We start from the raw sequence: 17,388 nt of genomic DNA, 5'->3' as shown, positions 1-17,388 counted from the left end.
GCCTACCATCTCTTTCTCTGCCTTTTCCTTTTTCATGAGTCTATATATAAATATGGAATGAACCCTTGGATCGACATTTTGCTAGTAATCTTTATATAGTCTAAGATGGCTAGTTGGATGAAAATTAAGATTGATGGCTTGTTTTGGATGTCCTTGTTCTTATCTGAGCTTTGTGTTCTGATTATTGAACTGTGCTGTGTGGGATGGGACATAGCAATTTTGTGGATGTCCAGCCAGTTTTTCACCAGTGTGCCTGGCCTCTCTCAGGTCTACTGAGAGAGAAAAAATCATTTCTGGAGATCAGTGTTTGGGCCAGTTAGTACATTTTGAGGGGAAGGGGCAGGGTCAGAAGGTCTGACTCTTACTTTAGTTTTGTGATACAAGGTAAATTTACAACTCATGTTTGCAATCATATGATAACACAAGAAACCTAGTAATGTTGAATACAGTCTTCTTTTTCTTCTAGGAATTCCTCCACCTAGAGGAGTGTTACTCTATGGCCCTCCAGGTACTGGGAAGACCATGATTGCTAGGGCTGTTGCTAATGAAGTAGGAGCCTATGTTTCTGTAATTAATGGTCCTGAAATTATAAGCAAGTAGGTGCATAATTCAATAGAATAAACAGTTTTATTAAATACTTCTTAAATGTGTTTCAAAAAAATGACTGCATAGCATTCCCTCTGGATATTCATATGTTGAAATACTTTAAATTTGCTTTTAATTGTGTATAAAAATTAAGTTTTGAAAATAATTTTTGAAAGTAGTTTTAAGTATTCTGGAAATATTTGAAAAGTCAGATGAACTTTTAAAGACGAAACTTTAAAAACAGTAAAAGTTGGTCCTTAAATGTATTTTATTTGTTACAGATTCTATGGGGAGACAGAAGCAAGGCTACGTCAGATATTTGCTGAAGCCACTCTACGGTATTCTTTACATTTAGATGTTTGTAATTAGTAGTCAAGGATATTGTAATCAAAGTACGCTTACTAACACTATATGAAGCATGAAAGAACAGTACAAAAATAATACCGATAGCACTAGCAATGATTGTAAATCTAATGAAGTTGTATTTAATGTATTTTTATCTAATATTGTCTTGAAAGTTTGATAAGTGAGTTACTGAATTACATAAAGTAGGAGAATTAAAACAGATGGTAAGTCAGGTGATTTTGCTTGAGCATATAAATGTATGATCTTCTTTCTTTAGAATACCTAGAGTACTTAGGCATATCCAGTTTATCTAGTTGCCTTAGTAGATTGTATCATAGTAGCCCTTTATGCTTAATTTTTTTTTTATTATAGTTTGCTTCAAAGAGACAAATATGTTGCTCTTTAGAAACAGTTCGCTTTGATTATTCCTCAGTTTAGGCTACCTATTGCATCGCAATGAGTGTAAGAGTGTGGTGTGTAACATGGTCTAATGTAATGTTATTTGTAATAAGGCTGTCTCTACCACTGTTATGGTTTTTAACTTACCATAATTCTACTCTTGTCAAAGGAACTTTCATATTTAAAGTTTTTTTTCCCAGAGACAGCAGATGAAAAAAGTAGTTGGTTGTCCCAATACTAAAAATTTGAGAACCAGTGGTATACCTTATTATGTAGTATGTTTTTGTTGTTATGTTCCTGGAAGTTGAAGCTTTCTATTGTGAGAGAATTCACATCGTTTTATGGGAGAACTCATCGTCTTGAGAGTTCTTTTTTTAATAGGCTAAAAAAAAAAAGAGGGTGAGCATTTGGAATTTCTTTCTTTTTTTAATGTTTATTTATTTTTGAGAGAGACACTGTGAGTTGGGGAGAGGCAGAGAGAGAGGGAGACACAGAATCCAAGCAGGCTCCAGGCTCTGAGCTGTCAGCACACAGAGCCTGATGCAGGGGTTGAACCCACAAACCTTGAGATCATGACCTGAGCCGAAGTTGGATGCTCAACTGACTGAGCCCCCAGGCACCACCCCCCTCCCCCCGACTTTTTTTAGTGTTTATTGGAATTTCTATTCCTTGGACTTTACACCTGCTTCAAGGGACATCTCTGGCCTCATCTTCTGAATTGTTGCAATCATAACAATTTATTGGGCATTAGCAGTCAACTTCTGTTTGGGCATAGACTCATGAGTAGTAGACTATTCTCAATAGTCTTCTTTTTATTGAGTTCAGATCTGTTAGAACAATTAATCTAAGGTTTTTCATCCTATTGCCTTTGTCTTAATATTATTAATTAAAGCCCTAAATTTGATGCATTAAATTTCCTTTTTTTAATTTTTAATTTTAATTCCAGTATAGTTTGCAGTATTATATTAGTTTCAGATGTACAATATAGTGATTCAGCAATTCCATATATCACCCATTGCTCATCAGGACGATTGTCCTCCTTAATCCCCATCACCTATTTCACCCATCCCTCTGGTAATCATCAGTTGTTCTCTATATTTAAAAGTCTGTTTTTTAGCTTGTCTCCCTCTTTCTCACCCTCTCACTCTATTTTTTTTTCCTTTGCTCATTTGTTTTGTTTCTTAAATTCAAGGGGTAAGTGAAATAATATGGTATTTGTCTTTCTCTTACTGACTTATTTTACTTAGTATTATATTTTGTAGCTCCATCCATGTCATTGCAAATGGCAAGATCTCATTCTTTTTATGGCTGAATAATATTCCATTGTGTATTAGTACCACATCTTCTTTATCCACTCATTTATTGATGGACACTTGGGCTACTTCCATAATTTGGCTATTGTAAATAATGCTACTGTAAACATAGGGGTGCATACATACCTTTGAATGAGTATTTTTGTATTTTTTTGGTAAATACCCAGTAGTGTGATTGCTGGATTGTAGGGTAGTTCTGTTTTTAACTTTTTGAGGAACCTCCACAGTGACTGCACCAGTTTGCATTCCCACCAGCATAAGGCATGAGGGTTCCTTTTTCTCCACATCCACACCAACGCTTGTTGTTTCTTGTGTTTTTTATTTTAGCCAGTCTGACCAGTGGGAGGTGATATCTCATTGTAGTTTTGATTTGCATTTTCCTCATGATAAGTAATGTTGAGCATCTTTTATGTGTCTGTTGGCAATCTGTATACCTTCTTTGGAGAAATGTATGTTCATGTCTTTTGCCCATTTTTAGTTGGATTATTTGTGTTTTGGATGTTGAGGTATATCAGTTCTTCTTATGTTTTGGATAGTAACCCTTTATAGGATATGTCATTGAAAGTATCTTCTCCCATTTAGTAGGATTGCCTTTTAGTTTTATTAATTATTTAGTTTGCTATGCAAAAGCTTTTTATTTTGATGTATTCCCAATAGGTTTGTTTTTTTTTTCCCCTTGCCTTAGGAGACATATCTAGAAAAATGCTTCTTTGGCCAATGTCAGAGAAATTACTGCCTGTGCTCTCTCCTAGGGTTTTTATGGTTTCACATCTCACATTTAGGTTTTTAATTCATTTTTGAATTTATTTTTGTGTATGGTGTAAGTTTCATTCTTTTGCATGTGCATTTCAGTTAAGAATTTAAGAGTACTCCCTTTTAGTTTTGTAATTGGAATGGATTGTATCAAATTTAAAAATCATATGTATATTAAAGAATTAATTTTACTTGTTTTTTTTCAGGCACCCATCAATTATTTTTATTGATGAGCTGGATGCACTTTGTCCTAAAAGAGAAGGGGCTCAGAATGAAGTGGAAAAAAGAGTGGTAGCATCACTGTTAACACTGATGGATGGTATTGGTTCAGTAAGTATAGCACCAGTATTGATTCTGTGTAGGAAAGGGTTGCCTCTTAATAATATGTACATAGTAGCAAAAACTAACAAATATGTCTGAGTTTTGGGGTATTCTAGGATAGGGAAAAATATTAGCCATAAAAACTAGAGGAAAGACCCCTAAAATAATTTTCTTCAGCAGAAATCTTAGTAACTTCTAGGATAGTATACCTGCACTGTATACTTTTTTACCGTATAAAATACTATACAATGATGGATTTCTTTTATAATAAATGATATTAACTTAAAAACCGGAAGCGGGGTGCCTGGGTGGCTCAGTCGGTTAAGCCTGTGACTTTGGCTCAGGTCATGATCTCACTGGTCACGTGTTCAAGCACTACGTTGGGCTCTGTGCTGACAGCTCAGAGCCTGGAGCCTGTTTTGGATTCTGTCTCCCTCTCTGTCTCTGCCCTGCCCTGCCCCCACTCGTGCTCTGTCTTTTTCAAAAATAAATAAACATAGGGGCGCCTGGGTGGCTCAGTCGGTTGAGAGTCCGACTTCGGCTCAGGTCATGATCTCATGGTCCGTGAGTTCCAGCCCCACGTCGGGCTCTGTGCTGATGGCTCAGAGCCTGGAGCCTGTTTCAGATTCTGTGTCTCCCTCTCTCTCTGACCCTCCCCCGTTCATGCTCTGTCTCTCTCTGTCTCAAAAATAAATAAACATTAAAAAAAATTTTTTTTAAATAAATAAATAAATAAATAAACATTGAAAAAAATTATTTTAATAAAATAAAAAACCAGAAACAAAAATCAGTAAAGAAGATTTAGATATATTTTAGAGGATTTTACTAAGAAATTTCATGATTAAGTCTTGAATACTCATGTACAAATTGATTCTTTTAGGGCTTTAAGTTTGACAGTTGAAAGGAAATAAAGAATAGTGGAAAAATATGTTTGTGCAACATTTAAATTTTTTTTAATTAAAAATTTTTTTTTATGTTTATTTATTTTTGAAGAGAGAGAGAGAGAACGGAAGCTGGGGAGGTCAGAGAGAGGGAGAGAAAAACCCCAAGCAGGCTCTGTGCTTTCAGTGTGGAGCTGGACATGGGGCTTGAACTCGTGGATTGTGAGATCATGCTCTGAACCGAAACCAAGAGTCAGACACTTAACCAACTGAGCCACCCAGGTGCCCCTGTTTGTGCAGGGTTTAAAAAGAAGCTACCCATGATAGATTCTCTATAGATTCTCTCTATAGATTCTCTGATAGGGCATACACTTGCAAATTAATAAAGACTGTGCTGCTTGTGAAAGGAAGATCCATAGATGTAGAAGCAGGAATGAAGAAAAATTCTTTCAGACTCCTGACAGCCATTTACCAGAAGAATACATTTCTTATGCAGGATTTTTACATAAATAACTCGTTTTGTAGAGTCATGTCAGAACCAAAAGAAATTTTAGAAATCATGTAGTCCCAAGTCCTCCTTTTGCACATTGCAAAACTGGACTGTTAGAACTTTTTGGTTTTTACTACTTGTTGGTAAAAACTAAACATGTGAAAATAATGTGAAGGTTGGGTTTTAAGTGTCTGTTATTTGCTAACATGCGTTACAATTTTAAGAGTAACAGAGAAGAGTTGAACCTGGAGGAAGCTGGATGACCACCTCGTTCTCAGTCTAGGTGCAATAACTAGGTGTGATCATCCCAGGTTTGGTTCTCCATCTTTAAAATTGGAGAGTTCAGTGATGTTAGTATGTTGGAGGTGGCAGGGCTCTGAGGACTGACTCACAATAGCAACACTCATGAGAGACATACATAAACTGGGATGCCAGTTTGTCTATTTACAATAAGAATATCATCATTAAGCCAACCAGATATCTTTGTTTATGGTTGAATCTTTTCATCTTGAAGACAAATATGTATGGAGAGCTGTATTATAATTAGAAGAGTTTTTGGGAAGTATAAAATCGTATGGAAGGCTTTGTGTTGGAGGATCTTAATTACTATGTCATTCTGCTTTCTCTGCTGCTAGGGTAAGTCTACTCTGGACTGGTGTTCTTGTCTATGGGCAGGACTGGAAGCATCTGACACTGATGTTTTAGTGTGAAAATGCTTAAGGGCCTGTATTTATCTTCTAGATTCATAATTCATAGATTTTATTGTAATCCATGCATTTTCTGTTGGCACATCCAGTACAATTGAACAGGTTGAGTTTTCTTACTTTCAATCACGTTTCAGTTAAACTTGTATTACACTCTATCATCAGAATAGAATGTTGGATAACCTCACAGGTGGCTGATCATTATGTTAGTTTTTTATAATTTGTTGTTTTAAATTTTATTCCTGGGCCCCTGGGTGGCTCAGTTGGTTAAACATCTGACATCGGGTTAGTTATGATCTCATGGTTCATAGGTTTGAGCCCTGTGTTGGGCTCTGTGCTGGCAGCTCAGAGTCTGGAGCCTGCTTTGGATTCTGTTTCCCTCTCTCCCTGCCCCTCCATTCATGAAGATGGTGAAGCTTAGATGCTAAAAATGGGAGAGACATCACTTACTATAGTTGGAAAGGTAATTATTGGAAAACTTTCTAGGTGAGGGAGTATTTAGGCTGAACTTAGGAAGATATGGGATGAGTAATAAAAGTGTAACAGGTAGGACTGAGCAGCCTGGACAGTTAGATTCATCTGATCTACAGAGCCAGTGCCAATATGTTTATTACTTTTATAAGTAATGATATTTATTCTCATTTTGTTAGGAAGGAAGTGAAGGACAAGTGTTGGTCCTTGGGGCCACAAATCGCCCTCATGCCTTAGATGCTGCACTTCGAAGACCTGGACGATTTGATAAAGAGATTGAGATTGGAGTTCCTAATGCTGAGGATCGGCTAGATATCCTCCAGAAACTTCTTCGAACTGTACCCCATTTGCTCACTGAAGCTGAGCTGCTACAGTTGGCAAATAGTGCTCATGGGTACGTTGGAGCAGACTTGAAAGCTTTGTGTAATGAAGCAGGTGAGTGTGCTTTGCTACTGTGAGTCTGTATTGATGGGCTTCATAAAGCTGGTTTATTTACATGCTGATAATTTATGTCATATATCTTAATGGAAATAGGTAATCATTTCTAATTATATATATATTGAAAACTAGATAAGTCAGAAAACTGTTGAAAACAAATAAAAATCATGCTTCTAAAGGTAACCACTATTATAGCATACATCCTTTTATACTTTTCCTAAGTACACATGTACACACACACACAGTATCAGATGCATTAATGGCAGTTTTGATGATGACAATATTTGTTGATATTGTGCTGTGAAAATTAGGGAGAAGTGCCTACAGGAGGATCAAAATTTTCCTTATGGTGAAGCTTTGTATTTCTTGAATTGCCAAAAAAGTACTTAGCAAAACCTGGAATTCTGTGCCTCAGAGTATGTGATGGTGATATTTAAGTCTGAAAATGTATAAGGGCTGTTATTAATCAGTTGAGTCTTTGACTCTAAGAACTTCACCATGGCATAACTGTATTTACTTTGAAAGCCCTTAAGACCTTTTGACATTTGTGTAATTTTTCAGAGTAATTTTAACTATGAAAAATATTCAAATCAGGGCAGTTTTTATAAGGTATTGAAATAAGAATATATTGAGAAAATATGTAATAGTTTTTTATTGCTTTTGTTTGTTTATTTTTTGGTCTCAAGAGGTTGTGTTTATTTTCTGGTAACCTCGAAAAGCTGGGCATATACCTCAAAGCATCTCTGGTGTGCCAGTAATCTTAGGTTCCTTAAATTTATTCCCATTTCTTGTGCGGGCATATGTTTTCTAGGTCCTTTTATACTTTAGAAGGAATTTTTTCATTTGTTGTACTCTCTCATTCCAGTTTGTGACTGATCCAACATTTTCAAAAGGTGTTTTAAAGAAAGTTTAGCCCGTTTACATACTAATGAAAGAAATTAAATTTTTAGTTGGAACTTTAGTTAGAGTTTTAGTATAGAAATATGGTAACTTTTACTTTCACATTATTGATTCACACTTAAATCTAAGGTATTAGGCTTTTAAGACCCTTCCATTAGTCCTTTTATCTTTCTAATCTTGCTCAATATTGCAGGGAAGAGAATATAGAACAAAACAGGTTGGAAAAGAAAACTTGGAAGAGTTATTTAGGGGTCCTTGAATATCTTACTTTTGGTGGAGAAAATCAGCTTTTATTCTATTTGATCATTGTCACAATTTCCATGATAGACGATGCACAACTGGGGGAGACTAAACATTCTTTTGGTACATTATGGTCTAGGACAGATCCCTTTCTATCTAGTTTCTTGTGCTTCACAAGAAATGGTGGGTGTAATCATGGAAGTGAATTCCCTAGTGATCAAGAAGCAGAAGTGTCAGTGTGGATAACTTTGCTTCCTTTATTCTATTAGGTTATAATGAAGAGTCTGAATTACTATGTAGGCATTGCTTTGGACTTTCCCATCTCGACGAGGATTCATTCTTCAGTATCTTTTATCAAGCATTTTTTTTGACTTTCTAATACATTCATGCATTCTAGAAGGTTCTGGGATTCTTGTTGTCCAGAAACACACAATATGATAAAGGAAAGGGATTTGTGAACAACTACTTAACACAGTGGGATATGTACTCCTAAAACTTTGGAGAATGTAGTAACTTCTCCTGTGGGGAAAGGAATGCTGTGGTTATATGATTTAAGTTTTAATTTCACAAGTTAGAATAGTCCAGAAATTAAGTTGTGTCCTGAGACATTAAAGGGAATTGTGATAATGTAATTTACATACATACAGATGTAAATAGGACCATCTGCTTTTGTAGGCTGTGTGGTACCCCCAAGAACTTCAGGAAAATGACAAGAAGATTTGAGAGATCTGACGTTACATTTAAATGAAATGTAGGTTTCATATATTTAAATGAAAAAGTTGTGAAAGGGTCAGAAGGTGGGATAGAGAGGGGCCTCCAGCCTGAAGTTATGTACATATGTATGTATGTATGTATGTATGTGGGACATATGTGGTACATACAAACAGTAAATAAATATTAACTTCTGTTAATGTGACTTAATAGTAATTTCAAATTGTAAGTATTGATCTTTTTCCCTCCAATCTAGCAATGAATCGGTTTATGAGAAAGTAATTTTTAAAAGATTAGCATTATAATTAGAGTGTAGGGAAAATATGTGGTTTTGTGTATACTGCCTTAAATACTAGTGTATGTTGTGTTATGTAGCATCATTCCTTACCTAGCAGAATAAGGTTTAAGAACAGTGTACTAGAATGTTTTTGCAACGTGTTTTTCTAAAGAGGCAGGGGATATAGTAGAAAATGGATTTTGAGGGTTGGACAGACTTTGGTCAAGTTCTTTGCCTTATCTGAGTCTTAGTTTTCCCCATTTGTAGATTGAGGGGGTTGTGGTAGATGGTATCTAAATGCCCTTGTAAATATAACATTCCCGAGGTAAAAGGGAAAACAAGAAAGAAATGGGGGGGGGGGGGGGGTGGGGTGGACCAACGAAAGGATAGGAAGGATTAGAAAAAGGAAGGGGGAAAATAATAAAGAAATAACCAAGTTACTCACTAAATATGGCCTGGCCTCATTAACTGCTTTCTTCATACATCTGTCTGGCCTTTCTGCCCTTCATTGTCTTCTCTTTTGTACCTGTTTGTCTGAATAACTGAAACTTAAGTGATTAGTTGGGGCTTTCTCCGATGGTGTTCTTAGAAATAATGACACAAAGCAGACTAAGGTCAGTTGTGAAGTTAACTGTATTTTCTCATTGAAACAGTTTTATAATTTCTGACTATGGATTTGGCATGAGTAAATTATAAATTTGGCTAATAGTACAACTCAGAAGGAAAGATAAAACAACTCTAAAACTCAGCGTTAAAAATAGTAGAATTATACTCCAAGTGCTATAGAATAGGCATAAATGTATCCCACATATTGAACACCCAGGGGTATTCCCATATATTACAATGTGTATATTGAGCATAGGAAGAATAAACCCAGCTGTATGGTAAATTTGAACTACTTAGTTATAAATAAAAAGAATTGAGCACTTAATGTATCCTACCTAAATTTAGAGGTTATTAGAAAATAATTTGAATGGGTTTCAGTCTTTTAAAATGACTACTACCTAGGGAAGTTTGAACTGCTTTTTTTTTTTTTTTTTTTTTTCAAACATGTAGTTTCCTTGGGCAAATAGAAGCAGTTGCAATCATTACATTGATCTTAGAATTATACACAAAGTGGGGCAACCAGGTGGCTCAGTCAGTTAAGTGACCGACTTTGGCTCAGGTCATGATCTCGCAATTTGTGAGTTCAAGCCCCACGTCAGGCTCTGTGCTGGCACCTCAGAGCCTGGAGCCTGCTTTGGATTCTGTGTCTCCCTCTCCTTTTCATGCTTTCTCTCTCTCTCTCTCAAAAATAAATACAGGTTAAAAAAAATTTTTAAAAAAAATTATACACAAAGTTAGAATCACTGTTTTTATATAAAAAATTTTATTTAATGTTTATTTATTTTTGAGAGAGAGAGAGAGAGAGAGAGAGAGAGAGAGAGAGACAGAGCATGAGTGGGAGAGGGGCAGAGAGAGAGAGCGAGACACAGAATTCGAAGCAGGCTCCAGGCTCTGAGGTGTCAGCACAGAGCCTCACCCGGGGCTCAAACCCATGAACTGTGAGATTTTGACCTGAGCTGAAGTCAGATGCCCAACCGACTGAGCTATCCAGGTACCCCCTAGAATCACTGTTTTTTTAAAAAAGAATCAAGATAATACCTTAATATTTGGAGGTAGTGTTAATAATTGCTGGTACATAGTAAGTGCTCAGTAAGTATTTGATCTGATAAGAGTATGTGAAAGCTGGGAGACTTAATGAGAGTTAATCACCACCCCACTCCCCTTGAGTAATAAAAATGTTTATTAACCTGGTAGTTGAATCAGTTTTGTTTTTAAACACCTGTGAGATTCATCTCCCCGTCTCCTCTATTGCCTTCAGAAATCCCTGTCTGTGCTGAGGAAACAACTCCATGTGGTTATTGCTACCTTTATAAGTAGCAGTAAACAAAGTGTTCTGTGAATCCTTAAATAACTGCTGCTATTTTCTTGAAAATTCCAGTCCATTTTTGACTTCCCACTGACAAGCTTTCTTAGCTGTGGCTCTGGCTATGGACTTTATATTTTATTTAAAACCTGTGCTTTTCAGGAGGCATTTTCATTATTTACCAGTTGTACTGTGCTTAAGTGGACAGCTTGAGAATGTCCACTGGCATAGCTGGGAAGTAAGGCACTTTAACTTCCAGATTTGTGAGAACAGTGAGAGAGTCTAACTCCAGGAGATGTATTCATGAGTACATAGTTAATTTTGTCTCTTGGACAAAATTTTGTCTCTTGTCACTTGGAGAACTTAGTAAAAATTGGTGGGTGTGCCCCACTCCCAGAGTTTCTGATTCAGTCCTGGCCAGTGCCTGTGAATTCTCACAAGTTCCCAGCTGATGCTGTTGGTCTGGGGACTACATTTTAAAAGCCTCTGACTTAGGACATTGGTTCTTAAGCCTCATTATGCATCAGGTTCACCTGGGGAGCTACACACACATATTCCCTCTCCACATTTAATTAAGGGAAGTAGAGAACTGGAGCCAGTATTTATGTTTCCCAACTGATTTTGAAGCAGCCAGTTTTGTAGTTGCCTGTGAGCAAGTATTCTGAATCATTTAGGCCAGTGGTTCTCCACTTTAAACCTGTGTAAGAATCATGTGTAGAGTTTGTTAAAACACACTTCTGGGCCCTATCCTACTAGTTCATTAGGTCCAGGTGGGACCCAAGAATTTGCATTTCTATCAAGTTGTAGGTGATATCATTGCTCTGAGTCCAAGGGCTACCATTTGAGAAGCACTGATCTTAATCCACCAACTCTCTGACTTTTTGAGATTCTCTGTAACTGGTTAAATAACTGGATAAATTTAGAGACTGTAAATCTCTGACTACCTCTGATGGTGTTGGATTTTTCCCACAGTTTTTATATGATAGTAACGTACTATTCCAAACTGTATCAATAACTCTCACTCTAGGAGAAAATAAGTGTCCAAATTTGTCTTGTAGGTATGTATAATGGTTCTGAATAAAACTTAAAAATGACAATTCTGAAAGATAGAAAAGTGACAAATAAGGAAACAGTTAAGAATTAACAGTTAAGAATACAAATAAAAATACGTATGTTTTTCCTAGAATGTTTGCTTGCTTAAGATTTGTGGACCTGTGTATTTGCGTTTTTTGGGCATTGGCTGTCTGATGGTTTTCCTTCTTCCTGGACTGCCTTCTAGTCAGGGAATCCTTGCCAATTTTAACAAAGAGTGGTGCACAGATGTCTAATAATAGCATACATTAAAATGATTCGGAATTTCATGTAACCTAAGTGGATTATGTTTCCCATTGTTTTTGTAATCTAAAGGTTATTGTTTGTGGGATGTTGTTAATACAAAAGATCTAAGTCCCTATAGAATATTGAGATGTGCATACTTTTCCAGGATAGGTTTATAAGCTATTCCATAGTTTGTAAGAGTGATACTACATCTTCTAAAATATGTTTATCTCAATTGTTCTACTCTTTTACTCCAGTGTTATTAAATATTTTCTATATCTTTTAACTTTGTCTCCATAATGAATATGAAAGTTGGAAATACTACAGTAGTGTTGCTTTCAACACTTCGATCTTTTATCTGAGCAGATATAATGTTTAATGTTGAGGACTGGGTGTGAAACTTATTTTCAAATGTTATATATATTTTTTATAATTAATTTTTGAGCTAGAGTGTGGTTTGATATGTTGTGACTTGTCTAAAAGCCTAATGTTTTGTAGCTCACCTTTTTAAGCAAAGAGCAGCTGCATTTTGAAATGTTTTATCTCAAGTGGACAAGTTGTTTACAAGCTCAACTCTGACACATCCTGACATTTAATGTCTATGTTTGTATTTTTCCTAGGATTAGGCTGCCTTTCTAATTAATTAGTTGCATTAGCCTTTTATTAATTCCCTCAAAATTTACAGTGTTTTAAATTAACAACATAGATCAGCATACCACACTTTTTTGGAAAACATGAAATGTTAATTGTGTAGCAGAGACATGAATTATATAAACTCTGCTGAATGTTAGAAGATGCTTAGCAACAATGTTTTCCAAATATAGGGATTTATTATAAACTTGTCCTTCTATGGCTGCCTGTGCCATTTCAGGAGAGTGAATATAAATAGAGCTTGATTTCTTCAAGAAGTGAACTCAGTCATTTTGTTTACAGTGAAAGGAAGTACTTGCTTCACATTCTAAGAATTTATCTTTAGCATCCATGTTGATTACATATCATTTCAACATGTTCATACCAAATATTTGGGCCTTGATAAGATAATATCACAGGAAGAATTAAAACTCTCATTTAAACAATGATTTTGTCATTATTACACTTAAGTAGGTCTAGTAATAACACTGAGTCTAATTACTATAACATAACTTTTCTTGAGATGGAAAATTTTATCTGTCTTGTACCAGAGTTCTGAGATACTTATATCTATTACTCCCCTCTCCTACCCTTCACTAGTTTATTTCAACAGCAATTTATGGAGGATCTGCTACGCACCAAGTATGTAACAGTCCAGCTCTTATAAAAGGATTTTTCTCAAATTTTCCACCATTTTTTGAATTCTGCCAATGTTGTCTAAGTTAGAATAAAAATATTGATTGTGCAAAAATTTAGTAGTTTTAAATAAAGTCCAGGGAGCTAATAGGGTTTTGTGGAAAGCTTGTGGTGAGTTGTAGATTCAGATGCTACACTACCCATTTAATTTCTTGAATTGTTTTCTCACCTGCTAACCAGGATATATTTTTTTTAAGTGTTCTTATGAGGTTTAAAAATGTGGTCTGGCTGCCGTAGTTATGATTTTACAGACCCTTGGTTAAGTGTTGCTTTCTCTCTTTAAAAAAAAAACAAACAAACAACTCATATTTTGTGTGTGTGCATTTCTCTGATAGAAGATTATTTGGGTTTTAGCAATACTGGTGTTTTATGAAATATTCTTGGTTATCCTAATACAAGAGATGTTAGGGAAATCTGGCAGAATCCTTTACCTTGAAAGAGAAGTAGTTTTTCCTGAATTTGGATCAGTAAATGTCTTGCCCATCAATAACAAATGTAAACTAGAGGGGCGCCTGGGAAGCTCAGTCAGTTAAGCATCCTACTTCAGCTCAGGTCATGATCTCGTGGTTCGTGGGTTTGAGCAGCTCTGTGCTGACAGCTCAGAGCCTGGAGCCTGTTTCAGATTCTATGTCTCCCTCTCTCTCTGCCCCTCCCTGCTCATGCTCTGTTTCTCTCTCTCAAAATAAATAAACATTAAAAAAAAAAAAAAGAAATGTAAACTAGAGATAGTGTGTTAGAGCTTGTTTTGGGTCCCCTCCCTGCCAGATTTCCTTGCTGAATTTGGGAGCTTTCATATCATACATAGGCAGAGTCACAATCTCTTCCCTCCCCTCCCTGCCCAGCGTGTGAGTCTGCTGCAGGCCAGTAGTAGAGCAACAAAATTAAGTCGATGTACTGTATATTACAATTATCATTATCATTAATGCATTTTGTAATGGATCATGTCTTTATTATTGTAGCTGGATAAATAAGTAATTATGTGGTACAAAATCTCATGAAACAATGAATTTTTTCTTATGTTTTGTAATTCTGATATTTAATGATAGTTTTACTTGTGATGCTGGGAAAAACTACTACATAAATACTGTGGATTTTATATAAAAGATGGATTTTTTTGTTGTTGGTCAGTGAATTGAATATCTTAATGTTACTTTTGCTTTTTATTTGAAAGGACTGGAGCTGAATGGTTTGTTTCAGAAAAACAGGTGGTAGTTTTGATTCTATTTAAATTCTCAGTGATGTATACCAAATACTTCACTAGTGGAAAGTTTTCTTAATTGTCTTGCCAAGAGTATAAAAGTAGGAAACTTGAGGAAAGTTTTTCTTCCTAATTAAAGCAATCACAAAAGTGAAATAAGTCTATCTAAATAAGATATTTCTAAGAGTTATTATTTATTTATTTTACTCTTTCTTTGTCAGATCCTGTAAGCTTGATTTTCAAAATTTATTCAGAATTTGAGCTTTAAAAAAAAAACAAAACAGCTGTTTCCACTGCTCTTATCTGGACTATTGTGATATCATCTCCTGCTCACTGGGTCCTCCATCCTTTGTTATATTTACATTGTCTGAGGTGCAGGACTTGAATTGTAGGTTTTGGAGATGAAGAGAGCCTTGGTTAGATTTGGGAGTTGTCAGCAATTAGATGGTGACTGAAGCCATTGAAATGAATGAAATCGCTTAGAGTGACTGGAGTTCATTCATTTATTTATTTATTGAGCCATACACTGCACTGGGTGCTGGGGCTGCCCCAGTGAACAAGGCAGACCTGGACCCTCTCTTCTTAGGGCTCAAGATGCCTAAGGAAGTACTGCAGAGTAATAGGTAATTACAGTACAGTGTGTTGGGTGTTTGTGATTCATCAGGGAGGTTTTAGAATGATAATGAAGAGAGAGCAGGGACTGGCAAGTGGCTAGAGAATTGGAAAGAGAACTGAAAAAGTGTTGACTCAAATAAGGGAAGATTTCAGAGAGGAAGTAATTAGAAATAGTGTTGTATTAGTTACCAATAATCCATTGTGTCAGCCATTGTTTGAAGTGCCTTACATGTATTAATGCATGTTTTACTCACTGCATCCCTTACAAAGTTATCTTCGTTTTATAGGTGAGGAGACTTAGGTCTGAGAGCTTAAGGAACGCTCACAAGATCATACAGGAGATAAATAGTGGAGCTAGGAACACAACAGTATTAGAGACTGACCAGAGTGACATCAGTTGCTTAGTTTCTTACCTGGGAAGTCTTCATGGCCTTAGAAGAGAGTAGTTCTAGTAGGATCCTGTTGCTAGCTCCTAGACTGCAATAAATTGAGGGGTGATTGAAAGTTGAGGGAACAGAGATAGTCCTTGTGAATTACTTTTTCAATTTTAATGTTATTATTTAGAGTTTTGTACCTTCCATAAAAAAGGGATGATATAGTAGGCCTGCCCTCTGCCTTTGCCACATCTGTGCCCTCTTTTCCTCCTCAGGTCAAAACCAGATCAGGTTATATTCCATCATTATCTTCCCGGTTCCTTCTTTCTGATCTGGGCCTTGCTCTAGTCTACCAAGCCATAGATCTTCAACTTGTCTTGGCAGAAGAATTGTACTCTAGTCAACTATCTTTTTTTTTTTTTTCTTAATGTTTATTTATATTTGAAGGAGAGAGAGAGACAGAGTGTGAATGGCGAGGGGCAGAGAGAGAGGGACACATAGAATCCAAAGCAGGCTTCAGGCTCCAAGCTGTCAGCACAGAGCCCAACGTGGGGCTCAAACTCACAAGCCATGAGATCATGACCTTAGCCGAAGTTGGATGCCCAATTGACTGAGCCACCCAGGCGCCCCTCCCCCCCCCCCCTTTTTTTAAGTCAGCATTTTAATAAGCTTGGTAAGCCAAGTAAGTGAATAATTTGACACTAAAAATTTGGAACTAAAAGCTATATTTTCAGGAAAGTTTGTTAAACCTGGGACTAGTGAAGTGAATTAATCCTGACATTTTAGAACTAGACCTTCTCAGAAATCATTTAGTACATTTCCTTATTTCACGGATGAGGATAGACTATGTGATCTATCAAGGCTCAAGCAGTGAGGGAAATCTTGGCCCAGGATTTGGGTCTTGAGACCAGTGTGCCTTCTGTAGTGCCATTACATTTAAAAACAACTTTTGAAAGTGATAGTGGCCTCAGAATAGACCTGGCTTCTGCAGGCAGCTTACATTAGACCAAACACTTGAAATATAAATAAAGCAAGAACCACAATACCTTCTTTGAGGGTTTTGTTTGATTTCTTTTCTATTAACAAGCAGTGAGAAATGGAACTCTCCCAGTGATATATCAAGTGATACTTATCACCTTGTCTATACCTAATATTAAGTTGAGGGAGAGTAAAGACTCCAGATAAAACAGAAATTGTCTGTAGTTTGGATATTTTGAAGAAAATATGTGTTAAAAAAGGAGACATAGATTTCGTTAAAGTTGCTTTTAGTCTTCATGTGCCTGAGAAAATTTTATGTTCAACTTTTACAATTCAAATCTGAGATCCAGATGCCATGTTTCATGTTACTCTTTCACATAATTAAATGTCTGTAGGGTAGGTGGTAATTCTGAAAAGCATTAGCCCTGTGATCAGTTTAAGTTCATTATTAGCTTCCAGTGAAGCGACTTAAATGCAGAGTCTCAAAAATAATATAATTTAGTCAGCATAGAGTATAAAATTGTTAGATTCCATATGTGTGGGGCGAGATGATGTTTGTTGATTGAATCTGGAGCAGATGGTTTTGAAGAACATGAATGTAGAATAATTGCTCTCGTCCAGAAATGATTATATCTGGACAGTGATGTGGGGCTTAAGGGGAGAACATGTTTTAGACTGGAAAGAATGTGTTGGTATTAGGATTGCCTGAAGCATTTTGACTTTTCTTCATTGTGTCTTGTTTTCCATTCTCAAAAGTTTTGAGAGCATTGGAAAATAAAATAATTAAAACAAAATGACAAATTTATTGTTTAATTAGCTACACCTGTTTTTGTCTCAAAGTTG

General features: G+C 36.1%; 1 protein-coding gene across 4 annotated transcripts in view; it reads left to right on the top strand.

Annotated features, from left to right (window-relative positions):
• Positions 1 to 17,388, top strand: part of SPATA5 (spermatogenesis associated 5) — a 360,776-nt gene that overhangs the window by 12,336 nt on the left and 331,052 nt on the right. For all 4 annotated transcript variants that reach the window (XR_008421690.1, XM_019419021.2, XM_019419030.2 and 1 more), the window contains exons 6-9: positions 467 to 596; positions 867 to 923; positions 3,602 to 3,725; positions 6,442 to 6,697. Coding sequence is in view for 3 of the 4 variants with exons in the window: in XM_019419021.2 (XP_019274566.2) it covers positions 467 to 596; positions 867 to 923; positions 3,602 to 3,725; positions 6,442 to 6,697 (567 nt within the window). In the remaining variant the exon portion in view is untranslated. The remainder of the gene's footprint in view (positions 1 to 466; positions 597 to 866; positions 924 to 3,601; positions 3,726 to 6,441; positions 6,698 to 17,388) is intronic.

This window comes from Panthera pardus, unplaced genomic scaffold (genome assembly GCF_024362965.1).
Source record: "Panthera pardus isolate Hobbes unplaced genomic scaffold, ASM2436296v1 HiC_scaffold_13, whole genome shotgun sequence".
NCBI classification, from domain to species: domain Eukaryota; kingdom Metazoa; phylum Chordata; class Mammalia; order Carnivora; family Felidae; genus Panthera; species Panthera pardus.
Note: the sequence above shows the minus strand (reverse complement) of the source record. Positions and strands in the feature narration are given on the sequence as shown.